The 21085-nt window shown below is 50.5% G+C and overlaps 1 protein-coding gene across 1 annotated transcript; it reads right to left on the bottom strand.

Annotated features, from left to right (window-relative positions):
• Positions 1 to 461: 461 nt before the first annotated feature.
• On the bottom strand, positions 462 to 1004 carry LOC120844450. The gene has a single exon (XM_042289592.1). It carries the CDS (start codon positions 1002 to 1004, stop codon positions 462 to 464), a length of 543 nt encoding a protein of 180 aa, XP_042145526.1.
• Between the last annotated feature and the right edge of the window lie 20081 nt (positions 1005 to 21085).

The following is a 21085-nucleotide window of genomic DNA, read 5'->3' as shown; positions in this document are numbered from 1 at the left end:
TGCTGTTAGCTATTTTCAGTTTCATGTTGTTAACCGAATTCCATTATTTTGATCTGTTTCAAGATGATCGGTATGAACTGAACACGCTTAAAACATGTTTCAGACGTACAGCGCAGATGTGATGGGCGCAAGGGCAGCCCATGATCTTTGATGACGATTACAAGTCGACATGCTTTGGTCACGTTGATCTGCGTCCCCCTCAGGCTTCGGTTGTGGTTGTTGAAGGTGTTGTTGTTGAAGGTGAAGTTGTTGAAGTTGAAGGTGTAGGTTTCACACTTCCTCGAGCGGCTCCACACCAGACAGGTCGCTCTCAGATGTGTCGTCTTCACCCAGTTCGACGACGATCGGCTCTACATGGGCACTTTTCTCGTCTGTAGCCTTCCTCCACTCCAACGACACGCCTCACAGCATTGCGCCAGCTGTCAGCCGTGACCTTTTCGACTTCTTCCTTGAGCAGCCTTTCAACGTCGCTGATCTTGTACGTTGTGTTCCTGGCTGCAACGCCGTTCTTGATCTGTGCATGCCCAGATGAGTTCAAAGGGGTTGAGCTCACAGTGGTAGGGTGGAAGTCTCACTACCGTACAACCAGCCTTCTCTGCAGCAGTATCGACGCGATACTTCAAATACAGTGGCTTGACCGACGCCACGATGTCAAGGAGCTGCTTCTTCTGCATCTTGGCATCCCACGAGATGTCCTTTGACGTGAGCCACTGCTGGATCACCTCCTTCCGGGAACCCGTCGTTGGCACTGCTTCCAACCACCGAGAATGGTAGGAAGCATTGTCCATTACGATGACGCTCCCTGTCAGCAGCATCTGAAGAACAGCTTCGAACCACGTCTCAAATTGTGCGCCGTTCATCTCCTCGTGGTAGTCGCCGGTCTTTACTCCGCGGAAGACGTCCAGGCACCCAGCGACGAAGCCGTCCTCGCTGCCGATGTGCGTGACGATGAGGCGCTGGCCCTTCCCCGACGGCTGCTTCAGGCCCGTCGTCAGACCCCTCATGAAGGCGTCGTGGGACGAGGTCACGGTGCAGTCCACCCATACCGTCGAGACAGTGCCCTGCCGTCACCCACGTTTCGTCGAGGTAGAAGATCTGCCGACCCTCTTGCCTGCGACCAGGGCCGTAACCAGGGGGGGGGGGGGATAGGGGGTTCTGACCCCATCCCCCCCCCCCCCCGAAATTTTTTTCTGTGTACGGCCCTGGTCGGTGCACTGGCAGCCAGCCGATTTTAATCTCCACCTCTGCGCACGCGCAGTGGCGCCGGTCGGCTACCGGGTACCAAACCGGGACCGGATCTCCGGTTTGCTGTAACTCTCCATTATATGCCACCGATGCACATGATTCATAGGCGAAAATAAGACAATAGACACTTTCAAAATGGCCGCCGTTGTCCCCGAAACCCCCCCCCCCCCCCCCCCCCCCCGAAATTTTTTTCTGGGTACGGCCCTGCCTGTGACGTGCAATGTCCCGCAAGTACCTCTCTTGCCACGTGATGATCTCGTCTCGCTCGATCATGCGCGAGTTTCGACCAGTCTTCTTTCGCTCGAAGCCAATGTCGTGCAGAAGGCGAAGCACAGTCCATTTCTGCAGCGAAGGGAGCTCAGGGCTTGCACAGAACTCAGCCATTATCTTTGCGACGGTCGGGATCTCGTTCTGGCGAAAAAAACGGTGCACACAAGATCTCATTGCACACAGCACAAAGTCGCCGTACTTCACGCTACGCCGTTGCTTGCCTGAACTCGCAGGTCGCTTTCGAGAGGGTGTCGAACCCTGTCCGTCATCCTCCTTCGCCTTCTTCCTGATCTCGTGGACGCTCGACACGCCGACACCAAGCAACCGGCTGACAGTTTTACAGACCTCGTTGACTGTCAAGTCTGGCTCGGTATGTCGCGTCCGAACGTAAGCGTTCAGGATCAGCTCCCGCCGGCCGCTGTTCAAAACCCGACCTCGCTTGTGCTTCTTGAAGAACCGCTTTGGTGTCGCCAAAGCGGCTGTTTCGTCCAAGAAGAATCAGGGGAATCGCTTTCCGATGTCACCTCAGTGGGATTCATGACGGAAGACAAAGAGAGCGGGGCGTGGTCGTGGTGTCGATGACTTGGGAGGGTGCCGATTTGTCAAAACCCGAAAAGTATAATTATTCTTGTTTTCTATTCATCCAACAAAATAAAGGCACACATTTCGTGCGCAAAGCCCACAAAACTAAGTAAATCACTAAATATTTATTATTTGCAGGAACTATAAGTGCTTCGCTTTCCTCAATCGAAGGCGCTGGAAGACGGTATGTTAGAGAGTATCTTGGACAGAAAGTGAATTGGGAAGACGGTACATTGGACATGACTTTATTTCTTTACTAAACAGCTATTTCGTTGACAAAAACGTTTTCTAACTTATTTAAAGGGACGGGGGGGGGGGGGGGGGGGGAGAAGAAGAGCGGCCGATCAGAGTGGACGCGTCGCGTCGAGCTCCCGCTTTTTGGCCCCTTTTTGACCTTTTCTTCGGTTTCTTCGAGCTTTTTCTTGCTACCGGTCTTTTCGGCACGGTGAGCGTACCCTGTGGACCCTTTTGTGCACGATGTAGGCGTGGTTCTGGACTGTTTCGCCCAAACCTTCTTTCTGCACGGTGCGGGAGGGAGCTAAGCCTACTTCCCACCGGGAAAGCGTCGACGGCGTTCGTGCGCCCCCTTCCACCGGGTGCCTATGGATACAGCTCCGATGAGTGGTACTGCGAGCTCTGAGATCACCAAAAGCCAGCCTACCGATGAAGGATGGACGACGATCGTCCGCGGTAATATTAACCGCACCGTGAAAGAATCCATGGCGGCCCGGGCTGCGAAGAACGAAGCCTCCGTACCGAAGAAACAGGATGGCGACGCTGCCTCGGCTCCTGCCATCAAGAAGCGGTCCACCCCAACCAAGAGCCGGAAGGGTAAGAGGACGATCCCTCTTCCTCCTCTTCCTATAGGGTTTAAAGTCACGTTCCGACCCCGGGGACTCGACTTTTCCCAAGTTTCTGCAGCCGACGTCCTGTCAGCCGTTGTCTCGCAGCTCGGCCTGTCGCCGCGCGAAGTCTGCTCTCTCGACAAGTTCCGCATCAACCCGCGCAGTAACACGATCACGGTCAGCACGCCGGACGAGGACAGGCAGCTAGCCTACCTGCAAATTCGGTCACTGGTGATCGGTGGTAAAGCGCACGAGGTCACGACTCACATGGCCACTCCAAACGACTCGACGCGAATAGTCGTACCGAAGGCCCTCTCCTTCGAAGGAACCGAGGATGCTAAAGACATCTTGCTCGACTGCATAGAGCAGAACCCGCACTGGCAGGTACTCGCAGCACGACGGATGGGCAAGTCACGAGCGCTACTGGTTACCATACGAGGCAAGAGGATCACGACATACCTCTACTTCAATGGGTTCACTCTCTCCTGTTTCCCGTACCGAGATAGAATCGAGGCGTGCGTCAACTGTAGACGAACTGGTCACCGGGTCGACGTGTGTCCCATGCCACCCCAGAGCAGATGCCACCGCTGCGGAGCCCAGCACTCGTCGCAAAACGAAGATGGCTTGCACTACGAGTGCCAGCCCCTGTGCGCCATCTGCGGGGGCAGGCACATCACGGCCTCCAAAGAATGCTCTCATCGCTATGTTCGCCGCCCTGAGGGTCGCGGACCAGCGCCGACGGAGCCTGAAAAGCAACGACGGCGGTCCCGCAGGTCCCGCTCGCGAGACAGCAATGGCGGACAGCGAGGTTACCGAGCACGCAGCCGCTCGGTCTCTTTCCCTCCCCTGGAGGGCAGAGGCCGAAGCGCTTCCAGGAATCGAAGTGTCTCGAAGAATCGCAAGCCCAAGGAAGACAGGGCGGCGTGGGCATCTGCATCTGCGGCTGGTGCTGAGTCCGCGCTGGTCAAGGAACTACGACGGCAGATCTCCGACCTTCAACGACAACTAACGGGAGCGTGCGTCTCCAAACCGACCACTTCAGCGAAAACTACGCTCCTGCGGCCTCCGCCCCGAACGCCACCCGCAACCAACCTCCAATATACGCCGCTTAACCCCGAAACGTCACCTACCCACGTAGTACCGGAACCGCTCTTGGAACCGGGGCCGGTCCCCGAAAAGAAACCTCGCAAGCGCCAGGCCTCCAAGGCTGCGCCACCTCCGCCAACAGAGAGAGATGTCGAAATAGACGATGACACCTGCAGCGTGGTCAGCTCTGCGACTGTCCTCGCCCTCGAACAGCGACTGGAAGCTCGTCAGGAAGCATTCACACAACGCATGGAATCCCGGCAGACCGCTCTCGAACAGGCGATCGAGGAAATCCGGCACACCCAGCAGCAAATGCAGCAACAGATGCTCCAAATGCAACAGCAGATACCACAGATCCTGCAAGCACTCCCGCTTATCCTGGAACAGCTACGCAAACTCCAGCTCCAACATGACTAGGCGCCGGCAACGGCAGCAGCAACCCCTGCGAGTGTGGCAGTGGAACTGCAGGGGTCTCGGTCGCAAGAGGGGAAACCTGCAGCTCCATATTCGCAACGCCGAGCACATGCCTGATGTTCTCGCCTTCCAAGAATCGCACGATGGCGTCCATTTGTCGGGTTACGTTCGCTTCGAGGTTCCCGTCGAGGCAGCAGTGAGAGGGCCGCGCGCATCGAAACCTGTTCATACTTTCGTCCGAAGAGGCATACCCACGATACAACACGAACCCGTAGTTGACAACGTGCCGCACATTCTGCTCGAACTTCTGCCCAGGCGCAGAGAGCAGCGCCGCGTCTTTCTACTCAACGTTTACAGCCCCCCGAAGGATCAATCAAAGGCTGTGACTAGAATCCTTGCAGAAGTTCTCCGCGTCGCCAAAGACACCCCCCTGCTCGTCGTGGGCGACTTCAATGCCAACCACGCTGAATGGGGGCACCTACACACTCTTCCTAAGGCCGTGTCCCTCCAGGAGTGTGTAGACGAGCACGACTGCACTATATTAAATGATTTCCGCTATCCCACCCGCATTGGGAACAGCGTCTCTAAAAATACGTCGCCCGACCTCTCCATGACGAGAATGATTGGTGAAGTGTCGTGGACGAACACCGGGGTTTCCCTCGGCAGCGACCACTATGTGCTCGAGATGCTCATGCCGGTTGAGGGAATCTCGGCCCCCGCAAAACGCAAAGTCCTGGTCACTAATTGGGACGCTTTTCGCCGCAACAGGGATGCGTCGGCTCCGACCACCATCGAAGACCTCTGCGGTTGGACCGACGATCTCCTATCCAGCGCGGAGTTGGTGACCGTCGAGAGCGACGCCTCTTCGACCTCGGGAGTCAGCGACTCCAAACTCGAGCACATGTGGCAAGCTCACCGCAGTCTTCAGGCCAGGTGGCAAGCACAGGCGAGACGGAACGGAAAGCTCCGCAAGCGCATAGCTCGCCTGGAAAGAGACATCGAGATTTATGCGGACCAGCTAGATCGGCAGCAATGGGGACAGGTGTGTGACGGTCTCAACGGTAACCTCCATCGCAAGAACACTTGGTCGCTGCTCAGACATTTGATGGATCCCACGACCACCAAAACGACGCAGCGGACCGACCTCTCCAAGGTCCTTCACTCACACGGGGGCAGTACGGCGGACCTCATGGAGGAACTCCGTAACACCTACATTCCTGCTTCCACAGAGCACGAAGAGGCCTTCCTTTCGTACTTGGGTCACGAAACCCAGAGCTCGACGATGACATAATCGAGGCCGAGGTTCGGAGCGCGATGGAACAACTACGCGCGAGATCGGCGCCGGGCTCCGACAGGATTACGAACAAGATGCTCCGGAACTTGGACGACCGTTCGGTGACGGCACTAACGGCCCTCTTCAACGAGGTGTGGCGAACGGGATCGGTGCCCCCTACCTGGAAGCACGCCGTCGTCGCTTTCATTCCGAAACCCGGAAAAGAGCTTTCGGTCTCTAATCTCAGGCCGATTTCTCTTACGTCTTGCCTGGGCAAGTTGCTCGAGCACGTCATTCTCAACAGACTCCAAGCCTACGTGGAAGACCGCGACCTTCTACCGCACACCATGTTCGGCTTCCGAGCTCACCTCTCTACCCAAGACGTGTCCCTGCAACTCTCACAGGACATCGTCGAGAAGAAGAGGGGAATGCAAGCCTTGCTGGCCCTCGAACTCCAGAAAGCGTTTGACAACGTGAAGCACGAAGCCATTCTCAGTCGGATTTCTCGCCTGCATCTCGGGCTCCGCACCTTTGCGTACTTGAAGTCCTTTCTCACGGGACGCACTGCAGAGATTCGCCTGGGAGAGGATGTCTCGCCGACCTTTCGAGCCTGCGTTGGACGAGGTACTCCCCAAGGGGCAGTACTCTCACCCCTCTTGTTCAACTTCGCAATGATGGATCTGCCAGAAAAGCTGACCGTTATCCCCGGCCTACGTCATTCGCTTTACGCGGATGACGTTACCCTTTGGACTGAGGGTCACGTATTACACGTGCAAAGCGCGCTCCAGACGGCCGCTGATGTCGTAGTAGACTATGCCAGATTCGTCGGCCTCGAATGCTCCCATGCCAAGTCGGAACTCCTTGTGAAGAGGAACTACCACGAGCGCATTTTCCAGGACGATGTTCAAGTTCTGGTCAACGGCAATCACATCTCTGAAAGCGACTCGGTCAGAGTTCTCGGCATGCACCTCAGAAAAGATCTGTCAAATGCAGACGCCGTTCTTCGAATTGGCAAGACGGCCAAGAGCACGGCTCGTCTTATTAGACGCATCGCCAACAAGCGAGGCGGGGTCAAGGAGGGCGACGTTTTCCGCATAGTGCACGCGTTTGTCGTCAGCCGCGTCCTCTACACGGTACCTTACATGCGACTCACGACAACCGACAAGAAGAAGCTCGATTCTATCATAAGACAAGTGTACAAGTTGGCCCTCGGACTCCCCATGGCCACGTCTACGGACCGCCTCATGCAACATGGAATACACAACACGGTGTCCGAACTCGTCGAGGCGCACCGGAGCTCTCAAATCGTGCGTCTCTCCAAGACGCCTACCGGGCGCGCCGTCCTGGAAAGGCTGGGGATCGAGCCGGAACCTTTGCAAGAGGCCCCGGTCGACGTTCCGAAGACGGTTAGGAAAGCGTTGGAAGTCCGCCCGGTACCGCGGAATATGCACCCTCAACATCACGAGGAGCGGAGAAAGGCGCGAGCTGACGCCCTCAACAAGCAGCATCGTACCAACTCTGGCGTTCTTCACGTGGACGCTGCACCGTATCCGGGCGGCGCCTCTGGTAACGGTTTCGCGATCGCCGTGGTAAACAGCGACGGATCCACGGTCGCCCAGGCCTCCGTGACCACCAAAGCCACTGCAGTGGCGGAAGAGGCGGCCGTTGCACTGGCCCTGGTCCACGCGGGCCCCCTCTCAACGACGATCACCAGCGACTCCAAGACGGCAGTCCGCAATTTCGCCAGAGGCAGGGTGTGCGCGGTAACGGAACGCATCCTTCGATCCTTCAAGCCCGGCTCCGACCGCACCAGACACCGTCTGGTGTGGGTCCCCGCTCACTCGACCCACGAGGGGAACAAAACGGCACACGCAACGGCAACTCGAGCAACTTCCCTCCGAATGCCGGCCGGCACGCTGCCAAGCTCCCTTAGCGGCGTCGACGAAACGGCGTCCCACCAGCTTTCGATGTCCAAGGACTGCCTGACGGTGTTCCAAGAGATCTTGCAACACTACCGCCTAGAACGCAGACTGTATCCACCACCCGACAAAAGTCTCACCAAGTTCCAGGCCCTGAGGTGGAGACAGCTGCAGACAAATACCCTCCCCTGCCCGGCCTTTCTGCGGCATATCTATCCAACCGTCTTCGACGGGAGGTGCGCTCGCTGCCCGCCACCAGACCCCGCCGACGGGGGGACTGGCCCGACCAAGGCCACCATCGCACACTTGTTTTGGGAATGTCCCTTCGACCCTCCCTCACCTACTCTACGGGACTTCGTCGCTCACCTTCGAGAAGGAGAAGAGGACCCGCTGGATCCCCCTTGGGCTGTGCTTCTCCGAAGCTCGGACCCACACATCCAAGCCGAAGTCGTCTCCCGAGCGGACAAGATAGCGACGGAAGTCACGAAGACCTTACAAAAAGCGAACGAGCACCCGACGTTTGACTTGGCGTGAACATCGGTGCATGCCATGCACCGATGTTCACGCCAAGTCACATCCCTTCCAGAACAGAGAAAAGCCACCTCGCATGCATTCCTTTTTAGTTCGGGAACAGAATTTTTTTCTTTTTGAGAAGCCGCGGTAGGTAAACCTCTATACTGCGGCTTCTTGATGTGGTGTTCCATTTAAGTTGTTTCTCTCTCTCTATTTAAAGGGACCATGAAATTATTTTAAAATCGAGTTTCATCCACCGCACGTCGTAAAAGGTGTGAAAAGAAACACAAAAACACAAAAATAGGGAGCCAAAAAAATTTATTTGCTATAGAGCTTTTAAAAGAAAACTGGATTCTTTTGCGCCTTCCTTCCTTCGCCTGTTCACTACGATGCATCCGCGGAAATGGAGCACGTCAGCCAAATCCAGGTCGCCTATTGGGTAAGAGCCTACCTCACCAGCGCCGCGATCGTAAACAATAAATAGCCGGCGAATGTTTCCTAAAAATTTTGTTAAATAATATTCAGATCCACATTTTGTAGCATAATTGGAGATGTGTGGCGAAAATTGCCTAATTTGATAATGCTGAGAGCCAAGCGCCATCTATCGTGTGGTAAACGAAGCAACTACTGCGCGTGCGCAGTAGGGCAGGGCCGACAGTTGCTTGGGTGGCGGCGACCGTCGAGCGTTCATTTTCTTTGTTTTCCTTCCTCTCAAAACTCTGACTGACTGAACGCTTATTTTTTACGTGTTCTTCCCGCGCGTGCCGACTTCAAGCAGCAAGAAAGCAGTACTTAAAACAGACCACGACGAACAAGAACGCTGGATCCACCGACTCCGACGAAGCGAGCTGCTCAGAATATAGGCCTAGCAGGCATTCCGACTCGGCGCTGCGTTGCTTCGTCGCAAGACCGTCTGCCTACGACCGGCTGGCGTGCTAAATGGAATATGCCCGCGCGACCCTTGTGGACCCTTCCCGTATTATAGTTTGATCGCTGACTTCAATTCTAGATTAAGAGGTGAGGTCAATCTCTTCCCCTTGTTTTCCGAGGCAGTGTTGACGAACACTTGTCGATTCTATCTTCTTGTTTTGTGTGATATAGAGCTGAAATAAACGCCGTATGGATTACCTTCGTAACACGGTATGTACACTTTGTTATTGGTATGCCATTTTTATTCTGACAGACTGCACGTCACTGTCGAGCTATAACAGTTCGTGGGAGGTATACGTACAAACCCGGTCCAACCTTTCTTTGCCGAGTGTCGCGTCAGTATCGAGTTGCAATCGTAAAAGAACGGTCCCGAAGCGCTTACAAACAGCGTGAATACAGCACTTCCATCAAGCGCGCGCGTCCGCTCCGAGTGTAAACAGGTATTTACGTGGCTCTTGCTGACACTCGTAGTTCAAACGTATCTTTTTTAACGTCGGCTCGCTCCTGCATCTCCGAGGCCGCGAAAAACGCCATCTACGTCGCTTTGCAAACGACTGACACGGGCCGGCCCTTCTGCCAACAATGACAGGGTGGTTGACTTCTGGAGTCTTCGTCGGAAGACTCGCTGCACTTCCCAACAGGCATACCGGCGTATGGGACTAGTCCCATGCTGTCGCTGTAGCGCAACATATCTCATTGAAATTCGCTCAGCTGCGATGCGGCGATGAGAGGCGCCGATTCAGGAAATACGTCGGTGACATCAGCGCAGTAAAACCTACCGGCGCACCCCAACTCGTTGCCGCTAACACTCCCATTCTCCTACTGCCGAGAGAACTTCCGGTTCCGGAAACGGCCTACGTCACGGCTTGTTTTGCGGTCAATTGGAGAGAATGAAAAAGTCGATATTTCAATAATTTTTTGTGTAGAAGTTAATAAACCGAGACGGAAACGGATGCCTGTTCGGCATTCAGTGGACATTGACGGTTTAATGTAAAAGTTATCTGGAAAAAGTAAAAAGGTCATTTCATGGTCTCTTTAAGTGTCCTGAATGAATTAAATAAATATTGTAGTCGTTTAAGACACGTTTCCTGGAGGAAGAAAAAGCAACGTTGCTAGCGAACTACTTTCTCGACGGCGGAGGCACTTTAGATGGGCGCAATGCGCTTGTGGGTGGAGCTAAAAAATTGTTCTCAGGTTGCATCCGACTATAGGCTTTTTAATGAGAAAGCATTAACTGGGGGGGGGGGGGGGTCTCATGTAGCGAGCCGACGTCTTCAGCTTTGAAACCATGCTAAACGGCACCTTAATCAAACCACGCGCAAAGCTAGCCAATGGCACCTTTTACACTTCAGTCCCATTGGCTGGCGCGCGTCGACGAGGCTCCCATTGGGCGCTGCGCGTCACTTTGTGCGGTGTCATCATGAATGTGTTATCATACTGTTGTGTTATCACTGATCACCGCGTTCGCTCGCCTCTTTCGGGTTGTAAGGCGCGTGGCAATATATACGGCGCATGGAAGAAACCAAAGGATTCGTTCTGCTGGGAATTACGTTGCTATTGCTGTCTGTTCCCCCCTCGCGCCGCATGGCACACGACAGTTTGAACGATCGCCCACCCGATGGCGCTGCATGTCCGCGAGGCAGCGGCTCCACCGTTCCACGCCCAAGGTCAGCGCGTTGTACGCTGCATATTAAAGGAGGGAGCGAAGAGCGGCGTGGGTGCTTTCGCATTCACAAGTTATAAGGAGTGCTTAGGTGTACCTCGAGCCATTTTTTGTGCGTTATTTGTTTAGCTCGTCACAGCCAACCGATAAAAACAACGAGCACCGCGGCGATGCACTCTTGCGATGCTTCCTTGGTTGCAATAAAACTTTGATTGGGGCGAGCTGGTTCATATCGATTAAAAGGTTAAAAGGCGTGAACAAACAGGACGAAAAAAGACACACGTACGACACGCCTGCCCGTGTCGTACGTGCGTCTTTTTTCGTCCTGTGTGTTCACGCCTTTTAACCTTTTAATCTTCCTTGGTTCCATAGGATTGTTGCATCGACTTCGGTCGGACTTGAGATGAGGTGGAGTGTAGATTTTACGTAGATCAAATGCTCTCTCTAACCCGCCAAAAAAAGTAGAATGTTTGGTTTTTTTGTAGTGTTGTTATCAAATACGAGAACAATCTAGTTTACCTTGCCGAATAACCAGTATTATTCGATTATTTCTTACTGCAACTGACTGAATCAATGGTAACACCGGCAGTCGTCATTATTTTTATACGTTTGAGTGTTGGAATGGTAACTCTTGTACATCTTCTACATGAATTCGTGCTAACGCCGGAAACAAAAATCGCATGTATGGCTCTTCTTTTTTTTTTTTTCTCCCACGTTACCGTGAGACCTTTTGCATTTGTCTAATTCCTCTAGACGTGCCGTGACAAGAGTACTGTGTATATTTTGGATGCTTCCAATTATCGCGTTCGATGGGTACTTGCACTCCCTTTTGACATCAGAGATAGCGATCGCCGCATTATTGGCGAGGATATCGAAATAAGCGGGGGGATTTGTCCAACATGTTTTCCACAGATTGTGGTGTTTATCCGACACAAGGCTTGTGAAATATAGATTTATTACGTCAACCTCCTCGTCCGAGAGCGGTCCACAGATAGGACTCCAGGGATGTTTCAAAGCATGCTATGCTTTTTAGCAACGCTACTCTCAATCCCTTAATTTTGGCAGCCCGTCTGTCTGTCCGTGAATTTGCCGCTATATTTATTGAGGGATGGGGAAGTGGATTGGTGTTTAGGTCCCGGCGTGGTGTCACGTAAACATTACGCCAAATAGGTTTCCCGCTAAATTTAGCGAGACATTTGACGTCACTTGACCTGACGTTACGATACCCACACTAGACAGCAATTTAGCTTCCGCGCTCAATGTATCGGGGAATTCTATAAAGATAAATTATTGACTCATCAAAACGGCGGCTTAATGCGTTTCAAGATAATATTAAACTATCGCACCGTATATTCGGCATTTTATAGACCATTCCACTTAGCACTCTCTGGGCGGCACCATTTTGTTCGACCGCAGCGCCCTCTCCCCACATCCGGGAAGTTCAGCGGGTTCGGCAGGGTAAAACGAGAGAGAGGGAACGCGCCCGACTCCGCTAGCAGACGACAAACCGGGAGGTTGCCGTTCTCCATCTTTGGGTTGTATCGGCGGGCAGTAGGGAACATCGAACTCTCGCTCGTGGCTGCCGTTGTGAAGTGGTTCGCGTTCTTAGAATAGATGTGGCTACTTTAAAATCAGCCTGTAGCTCTATGTTGTTCTATTTCGCTAAATGATCAACTAGCATATCCTTTTTTCCGTTATTTAAATAGCAGTTGAGTCAGCGGGCAGTACTAGCCTCAACTACTGCGTGTATTGCGGGAGGAGAGCACGTTTTATTTATTATTTCAGACTTCCACTCATGGTCGCTAAAGGCCTACACCAGTACAAACTTTGTATAGTAAAAAAAGGTACAGCAACTGGATTTACTTTTCGCCAAAGAGACCGGCCAATCTGGCACAGTTTGCCCTATTTTTCTTTTATTTGCACGCAAATAACAGCGCAATTGGACCCTGTGAGTCGTTTTATTTAGCATATTATTACACCACAACTGGCATACTAAAATCTGTGCATCTGCGCTTGATAGTTCCAAAATGACGCCATTTTAAACAGAGTTTGCACGCCAGCCGGACGCTAGCTACAGCCCACTCGGCGGAGCAGACGATGTGCGGGCTGAGAGGGGTAGTGCATTTTTTTCTATTTTACACTCCCTGCTATGACCCTAATGAAACGGTCTATACATTATATGACTTTGAACACTGATCTCAGTGACAATTGCTGGATCGCGCTTCCCGCTCCCGCGAGTGAAGCCACCCGACGGCCATCTTGCTTGTACATGATTTGCGATTTTGCTAGCGTTACAGAGGCTGGCGGCAGCATGCTGACGACACGTTTTCTACTGGTTCGTCGTCATTCATCGAAGAAGAGTCTTAAGACCCTGCGTAAGTGTTGAGACTTGCCGTTGAGAATACGTGAAAATTTTTACGAAAGCGCAGTGCAGCAGGAAAGAGCAGGAAATGAATAAAGATTTTGTATTACTGATTTGATTGCCAGAAACGTCTAGTAAAAAAAAAAAAAAAGCGCTGCTGATGCCCTTCCCCTTCCCTCTTCCGTCGCCACTGGACACTGGATCGAGCTCCTTTCTGGACCGCGAGTGCCGCAAGTTACAAAGACAGTCAGAGTAAAAGTTAAACGCTGCCCAGCGTTTAACTTACATACATACGTATATACGACTTCACTCTTAGTGCACTCGCAAAACACATCCACACGGCGCCGAAACGAATCTTGATTGGTTTCCAAGCGTGCGAAGGCACAGAGACGCAGCACTTCGGCGTGCCAAGGAAGCTTTGATCAGGCCGCGAAACCGGTGACACTTGCTTTCGACGAGTTGTGCCTTTACATACGGCTTCACGCACATTGCACTCGCGAAAGAGATTTACACGGCGTCGATTTTTGATCGGTATCCAAACGTGCGAACGCACAGCTGTAGGGTTGATGCCTTTAAGTTCTAATTTTTCCCAAGGACCAGTCATGATTGGAATACTCTGCCCAGTCCCGGTATTTCTTGTAGACTTTTTCTTGCTTTACTTAATTTTTTTATTCGATACTGTATAATGATGACATTGATTTTCTTGTTGCCGTGTGCATAAAATGAGTATAAATGTACACCGTTATAAAAACATTATGTACCCCCTCCTACCACATCTCCCAAAGGAGATAGTAGTATCAATAAAAGATAAATTATGTTCTTGATACCGACAAGTCGTGAGCGCAGGGTACGAATCTCGACCTCAATAACAGATACCATCCTCCGGACCCGGAAGACTCCACATGATCTTGTGAGCTTGGTGAGCACCACAAGCTTTTTAAGCGAAGCAACATCTTGTGGTAACTATATCAGCTTTAAGTTTTCACAATGAATACTAACTCCAATTTGAATTACAAAGGCCCGCAGACTGAACCAAGAGCAAGGCGAAGATGTGAAGGACAGTTCGGAACCCGTGTCGTGGAGGCACGTTATTCAAATACCCCCCCAAAATTTCATTGCGGTGAAAGCGGCCTACAATTCAAAGTAATACTCAAGACGACAAGATAATGTCCGAAACACAGTACTATTTGTGCCTTCCGTCATTTGTTATCATGGCAACTAGTACTGCCCTCCCACATACACATTCTAAAACACAGTTTTCACTGTATCTTTTAGCTGCATGTGTAAACTGATTTTCCGGTGTCTTCCATTTCAAGCAGCACGGCCCACAAGTGCACATGTCACAAGTAAAATAACACAATAATTCATGCAGGTGAACGTTTTCTGAACGATGTTGCCGAGGCTATTCCAGCTTCCTTAGCATTTTACAAGGTATTTGCACGAGTGCATGCTTTTGCTTGGCAACTCCTTCGCATGTCAGAATGAAACAAGGCAAAGCGAGATGCTTGCATAACGGTGCGGGGCTGCAGTACTGTGAAAACTATATTTGTTTTAACGGTATCGCCCAGAAAAGTTGACGTCGAGAATAGTGGTTGAAGTAAACAGGTGTAGCCGCGTCATAAAATCATGAGCGTGCAAGTCTACTTTCCAGAGTACTATTTCGCTTCTTTCATCTCAGGTGGGCCTGCTTGTGTACGGAGAAATGCCTTGGCGCTGTGGCAGTGGTGACGGGCTGTTCCAGCAAGGGAGTAAAGCTGTTCTTCTGGAGATTAAGTGCCCTAGCTCCATAAGAGGTCAACCGGTCGTTGACGCCGACAAAAAGACGTTCACTGGCTGCTTAGTGTATCTTGTCAACAAGTTGTGTCTGAAGCCATCGCACAGCTACTATACATAGGTGAAGGTGTTGATGTATGTGCTGGGCGTGATATCATGTAATTTCTATGTCTACACATGTGAGGATCATGATGTCACTGTGATGGTTCCCAGGAACGATAAGTTTTTGAACAATGTGATTCCTTCTCTGGAACGTTTTTATTTCAGCTTGTACCTGCAAGCTTTTGCGCAAAGGTACCGGATCTAAGCTCTGAGCACACGAAGGTGAGTGATGAAAAAGTCTGAAAAAATAAAGTACCGCATTCGGTCTCGTTAATTTATATGGACACCGTAAAATATCGAGCATCCTCCCATACACTCATCTCTTTCCCATACCACGATAAGCGCCAACCCTTCACTTTCATAACATTTAGAAAGTACGCAAAGGGCATATGTTTATAATACTGTTGTGAGTAGCGTATGTCCCCCAGTTTTTCATGGTTATTTTCAAAGTGTGTGTGACTGCTTACTCAAGATTTTGCGGTGGGATGATGAGATTTAGAGTTTTGTGAAGTCTGCATTATCTCAGGAAATATGGCTTGCAACATTTCTCAGGTGTTAAAAGACATGAAGTGTTTCATGTCTCTTTTGCATACTTGCCAGTTTGTTACAGAAGGGTTGTGCCAGAATGGAGCTGGAATGTAAAGTCCGGTAAACAAAATATAATCTTGCAGTCAGAATGTTTAATTTTGTGCTTAGTTGCTTTACTTTCAGTGACAGAAATAATACTACTCGTAAAACTTGCTCAGAGTTCACACAATCATTATGCAATAGAGCCCCAAGGTCACAGAAACCATTCCTAAAGATATCAGCAACCTTTGCATCTTATATAACAGCTACCAATAACATTTTACAGCATGGCATGACATATCGCACAGGAACACTTAAGAACAGTCCCAGGCAGATAACTTATCTGCCTATAAAGAGTCTACGCTCGCAGCCAGAAAGAGCCAGCCTCACAAAACAAAACAGCGTATGCCCATAGCAGACAACGGTAAAAAAAGCATATGTGGAAAAAAGTGGATGCCTGCCAGTTGTTTCTGGCTTTGCACCAAGCCTTGCCATGCGTCTGAGCGTGCGTACACATGCAGTTTATTTGTAAGGCTCGATAAAGGCAGGTTGCAAATTTGCCAGCACGCAGCATATGTGGAGACCATAATCCGTTAAAGGGTCCCGAAAGATGGGCACTGTTGTCCTGATGACAGTATATATATCTTAATTCGCTGTATCATTCGTTCAACGTGAATTAGGACCTGGCAATGTCGCAACTCGCAAGTGTGGCGCACTTCTCGCTCACTGAATTGCCCATTCCCTGATAAAAAAAGGCGGAACCACGAGCACCGCATCAGTGTCTGCCAGATCGGCCCTGATGCCCTTGAAACCTTTATCCACTAGTATCACACCCCCGGGGTGCACAATTTTTTTTTAAAAACCAGAGTCAACCGTGACATGGCTGTCGGAGCATCCTTAGAACGGAAGTAATAGTCCCGTTAGGGGTTACAGCAACCGGAAATTTAAAGGGACCATGAAATGACCTTTTTACTTTTGCCAAATTACTTTTACATTACACCTTACATGTTCACTAAACGCCGAACAGGTATCCGTTTTCGTTTCGATTTATGATCTTCTGCACGAAAAAATTATTGAAATATCGAGTTTCTGTTCCTCACCAACCCACCGCAAAACAAGCCGCGGCGTTACTTTTGACGGTCGTGACGTACGACGGCACCTGGCAGTAGGGGAATGGGAGCGTTATCGGCGAGTTGGCGGTGTGCCGGTAGGTTTCTTTTTACCTCAGGATTTTACTCCGCTGATGGCGCCGATGCCACCGACATATTTTCTGAATTGGCACCTCTCATCATCGCGATGGCCATGGACACATCGCAGCTGAGCGAAATTCAATTAGATATATTACGCTACAGCGACAGCATGGGACTGGTTTCACACGCCGGTACGAAGCGCAGCAGGTCGTCAGCACGACAGTTGCGTCTCCGCCGCCGTCAGCCGTTTCTGCGATATCTCTAAATTTTTAAAAAGAAGGGAAAACGCTGTAACTCACTGGTTTAGCAAAAAATTCACAAAGCTTTCTATGTGCTTAAGCTTTATTAACTTTTCTTTTGCCAGGATAGGCTCACAGGGCAGAGTGGATGAAAAAAGAAAGGAAGAAGATGCATCTTGAATGATCACGAGTTTAAAACACGACTTTACTAAAGTACCAATCTCGCCACACGCCTTTTCTACGATTGCAGAAGACGATGCAATCTTACCAGCGATATAGCAACGTAGAAATTGATTTCGTTATTACATAGACGTTGCGAGAGTTCAGGAATGCTAACACGAATCACTTTTCTAGGGTGATGAAAACGCGTCAAAATTTGCATCCTTCATACACACCCTTAAGTACAGTACACACCAGTAATACCTTGAGCTTGAGCACACGCATGGAATGTGCAAAATAAGAAATCCGAGTGGTGTTTGAGGAGACAAATGCTAAGAAAAGACCACTATAGTCAAAGTAAACAAAGGCGACGGCACGAGCGTTTCTGCTGTCTTGAGGGTGCCGCCACAACATCGCCGCAGGCGTAGATGGATCTTCCCTTCTAGGACGTGCTGGGTTATCATCGCGACACGCGACGAAAATTCAGTCAAGGATAGCGCTCTATGCGAAGCGGTCAGCTTCCACCACGCCGACAACGTCGACGATCGTCACCCACGCCATGCTTTTGAGCAGAGCAGGAACCGCGACCGGCGCAAGCGCAGTCTTATCGGTCCCTTGCTTCGTTTACTACACTATAGATGGCGCATAGCTCCTAATATTATCAAATTCAAAAATTTGTCACATCGCTAATTATTGAACGAAATGTGGATCAGAATATTCTTTAACAAAACTTTTAAGAAACATTCGCCGGCTATTTATTGTTTATGATCCTGGTGCTGGTGAGGTAGGCAGTAGTCCAATAGGCGACGTGAACTTGGCTGGCGTGCCGTGCCACCGCAGATGCATCGCAGTGAAAAGGCAGAGAGTTTTCGAAGGAAAGAAGGTGTAGACGAGTCCGCTTTTTTTAAAAGCTCTATAGAGAAAAACTTTTTTTGGCTCTCTATTTGTTGTGTTTTGGATTTCTTTTCACACCTTTTACGACGTGGGGTAGATAAAAATCGATTTCAAAATCGTTTCATGGTCCCTTTAAGAGTGTATACCCACTCTTTAGCTCGAATAGAGCACGCGCTGCTGACCATCACTGCTTAGCTTCTCTGTTCTGAATTCGGTGCAATCAATAATCATCTTGCATTCAGGGTATTTGACTTTGGAACACTCGGGCAACGTAGCCCGAAAAGTGCTGTCGCAGCAGACAACGTGCATAATACAGCTCGAAAGTGGCGTGATGCGGCTGTCCTGTCAACACTAAAAAGTACACCGGCTGCGGTCAGCTTCGGCTTCAGAAGAAAGGGTAGTAGCGTCGCATAACAGCTGCGCTTAGGGACAAGCGGCAACGTGCTCAAAAGCAAAGCGAATACTCACATGCTTACATTTCAGATGTCGTGTAACGCATCTTCCGAATGTCGGAGGCTGTCATAACCCACGAAGAAACTTGACCTCTCGCTTGGTTCCGAGGCTTTGAAGACACTGCTGGCTCGTTCTGTGTCCCAGAGTCGCAAACCTCGAGCTGCGTGATTTGTGTGCAACCCTCTCCCCTTTTCAGGTAGCATGTATAGATCACACGGCCTTGGCTGTAAGTACTGAAATGATCGGTCTGAACCCCCTTAAAAAGCTATTTCCCAAATCGAGGACTTAATGAGGCCCACAATAAAAGAAGAATTTGGTGGACTGCTGAAAAACTGGGGCTTTAAAGGGATACTGAACCGAAATTTCGGGCTCACAAAACAGGGCTGGAGCGATAGGCGGGACACTGCAGACCCCGAAAACATTACTCATCCAGCGATATCTCGAACGGATGGCCGTATTTTTGGAAAAGAAATGAGAGATTGAACAAGGCCGACGACGCCGACGAGAATTGTGACGTCACGTTTCTCATTCCCTCTCCTCTTTTCTTCGTCCCGTCGAGTTGGTGAACCCGAAGCGAAGCCGCTTCTCCTCATTCTCACCTGTCAGAGTCCTTGCTTGATCGCGCCCTTCTTTTCCGAAAATACGGCCATCCGTTTGACATATCGATATATGAGTGAGGTCTTAGAGTTTGTAGCGTCCCGTTCAACGTTTTTGCGGCCTTATTTTGCGAAATCAAAATTTCGGTCCAGTAACCCTTTAAGGAAGTTTAAGCTCTGCGCCGCGCACTGCCGGCACGCTTTACAATTCCCAAGCTCATTTCGATCAGCCGGAGAATTAGCCTTTCTGAGCTTGACAATGAGGGTCTCTAACTTATTTCCTGTCCCCGGCTTTTGATATGCATATTTTGTGCAGGGCATTGAACCGAACCCGAACCTTGAACCGAAAACCGGAAAAAACCGTTATTTTCGTGCGAACCGGAGTTGAACCGGAACGAAATTAATTTTTTTCGCTCCGGAGCGAAACCGATGTTTTCCATGCGGTTTTCGGTTCATACGTGATGTCAGGTCGCGTGAAAAGTGCGTGGTGAAAAACACAGTAACCTAAAATGTAAACAAAAAACGCAAAAAAAGAAAATTATTTTCACGCAAACCGGAGTTGAACCGGACCGAAATAATTATTTTTTCGTTCCTGGGCAAAATTGATAAATTATTTTTGTGGTGTTTCGTTCATTTGGGAAGTCAAAAAGCGAGCAAAATATATAGCCGAAAGCTTTGTAAAGTTTCATTATCGGGGTTTTCTCATAACGGTCAGGTTTTTCATTGAAAAACCGCATGTTTTCGTTGAAGCTCGACTGCGCATCGCGACTGGACCGCTACCTGCTTGGAATCAACGTGCGGTATGCTGAACAGGGAAGGTTGGTGTTCCAGCCATTGACCATGAGCAGGCACGTAGCCAGAATTTTGTTTCAGGGGGGGGGGGCATGCCCCTCCCCCCTGGCCCCCCTCTTACAAAATGCTGTAAGAGGGGGAGGGGGAGAGGAGGCCTCAGCAAAATGGAAGATTTGGGGGGGGGGGGGGGGGAGGCGGCGGGCCCCGTGGGCCCTCCCTGGCTACGTGCCTGATCATGAGAGAACTCTTTGAGAGGCACACGGGGCAACATATGAGGTCAGAGATGATAGATGCACTCTCTCGCTTCAATCTCAACGTCAGCCAGGTATACAGCGTCACGACAGAGAACGACGCCGACATGGTGAAAGCTGTGCGTCTCCTCGGTGAAATGAACAAGGAATGTTCTGACTCCGAAAAAGGGGTCGGCTATAGTTACCGCGAAGTTGTGTTTTACGCTCTGCAATCTCTATTGAAGAATCCTGAGAGCGCACTCTCTGATGATTCTGGCTTGCTATAAGATATGAGGTGCGCGGCTGATAGGCTGCATCTGGCAGTTAGTGACGCCTTGAAAGGCTCAGGCTGCGGGCACATTGTTGAAGAAAGCCGTGCGCTTGTTAAGAGACTACGTGTCCAATCTGTTATGTCCTTGATCAGAAAGCTAGGGTTGAAGAAACCAGTGCTTGATTGTCCAACGCGGTGGATGTCCACGCTGCATATGCTCACCAGATTACCTGAACTAAGAGGCATCACTGGATGGTTCATCGCAAAAGGAGAGAGCTTCAGGTGGACTGAAGATGTATGGGCGGAAGTCGAAATGCTCGCAGTATCGCTTCTCCCGGCAGAAGTGGTGACAAAGACATTGCAGAAGGAACAGCTCACAGTAGGAGATTTCTACGGAGCATGGCTGGGATGCTCCATGGACACTTCCAAGATATCATAGCCTTTAGCAAAGGCCTTGGTTCAGTCAATGAAAAAAAAAATCTACAACTTTTTAACATAGATGTCTTTGTGCAACAGTGTCGGTGAATCCCCGCTACCGCCTTTTTCTTACCCCTGAGCAAAAGTACCGTGCCACGTTGCATTTGACAAAGACTTGGAGGTGGACACAGCTCTGCTATGCGAGCAAGATTCTACCTTTTCTTTTGAAACGGCGGCGGCTTTAGAAGATCCGGAAGACGCCCTGGAAGCGCTCCTCATTTAAAGAGAGGTGGAGGCTGG

This window comes from Ixodes scapularis, unplaced genomic scaffold, assembly GCF_016920785.2.
Source record: "Ixodes scapularis isolate PalLabHiFi unplaced genomic scaffold, ASM1692078v2 PGA_scaffold13__105_contigs__length_92229423, whole genome shotgun sequence".
NCBI lineage: Eukaryota > Metazoa > Arthropoda > Arachnida > Ixodida > Ixodidae > Ixodes > Ixodes scapularis.
This window is presented reverse-complemented; position numbering and strand designations above follow the sequence as displayed.

What these genes read in the sequence shown, in the direction of transcription:
- LOC120844450 (XM_042289592.1), bottom strand. Translation starts at nt 1,004, where the DNA reads ATGAGGGGTCTGACGACGGGCCTGAAGCAGCCGTCGGGGAAGGGCCAG.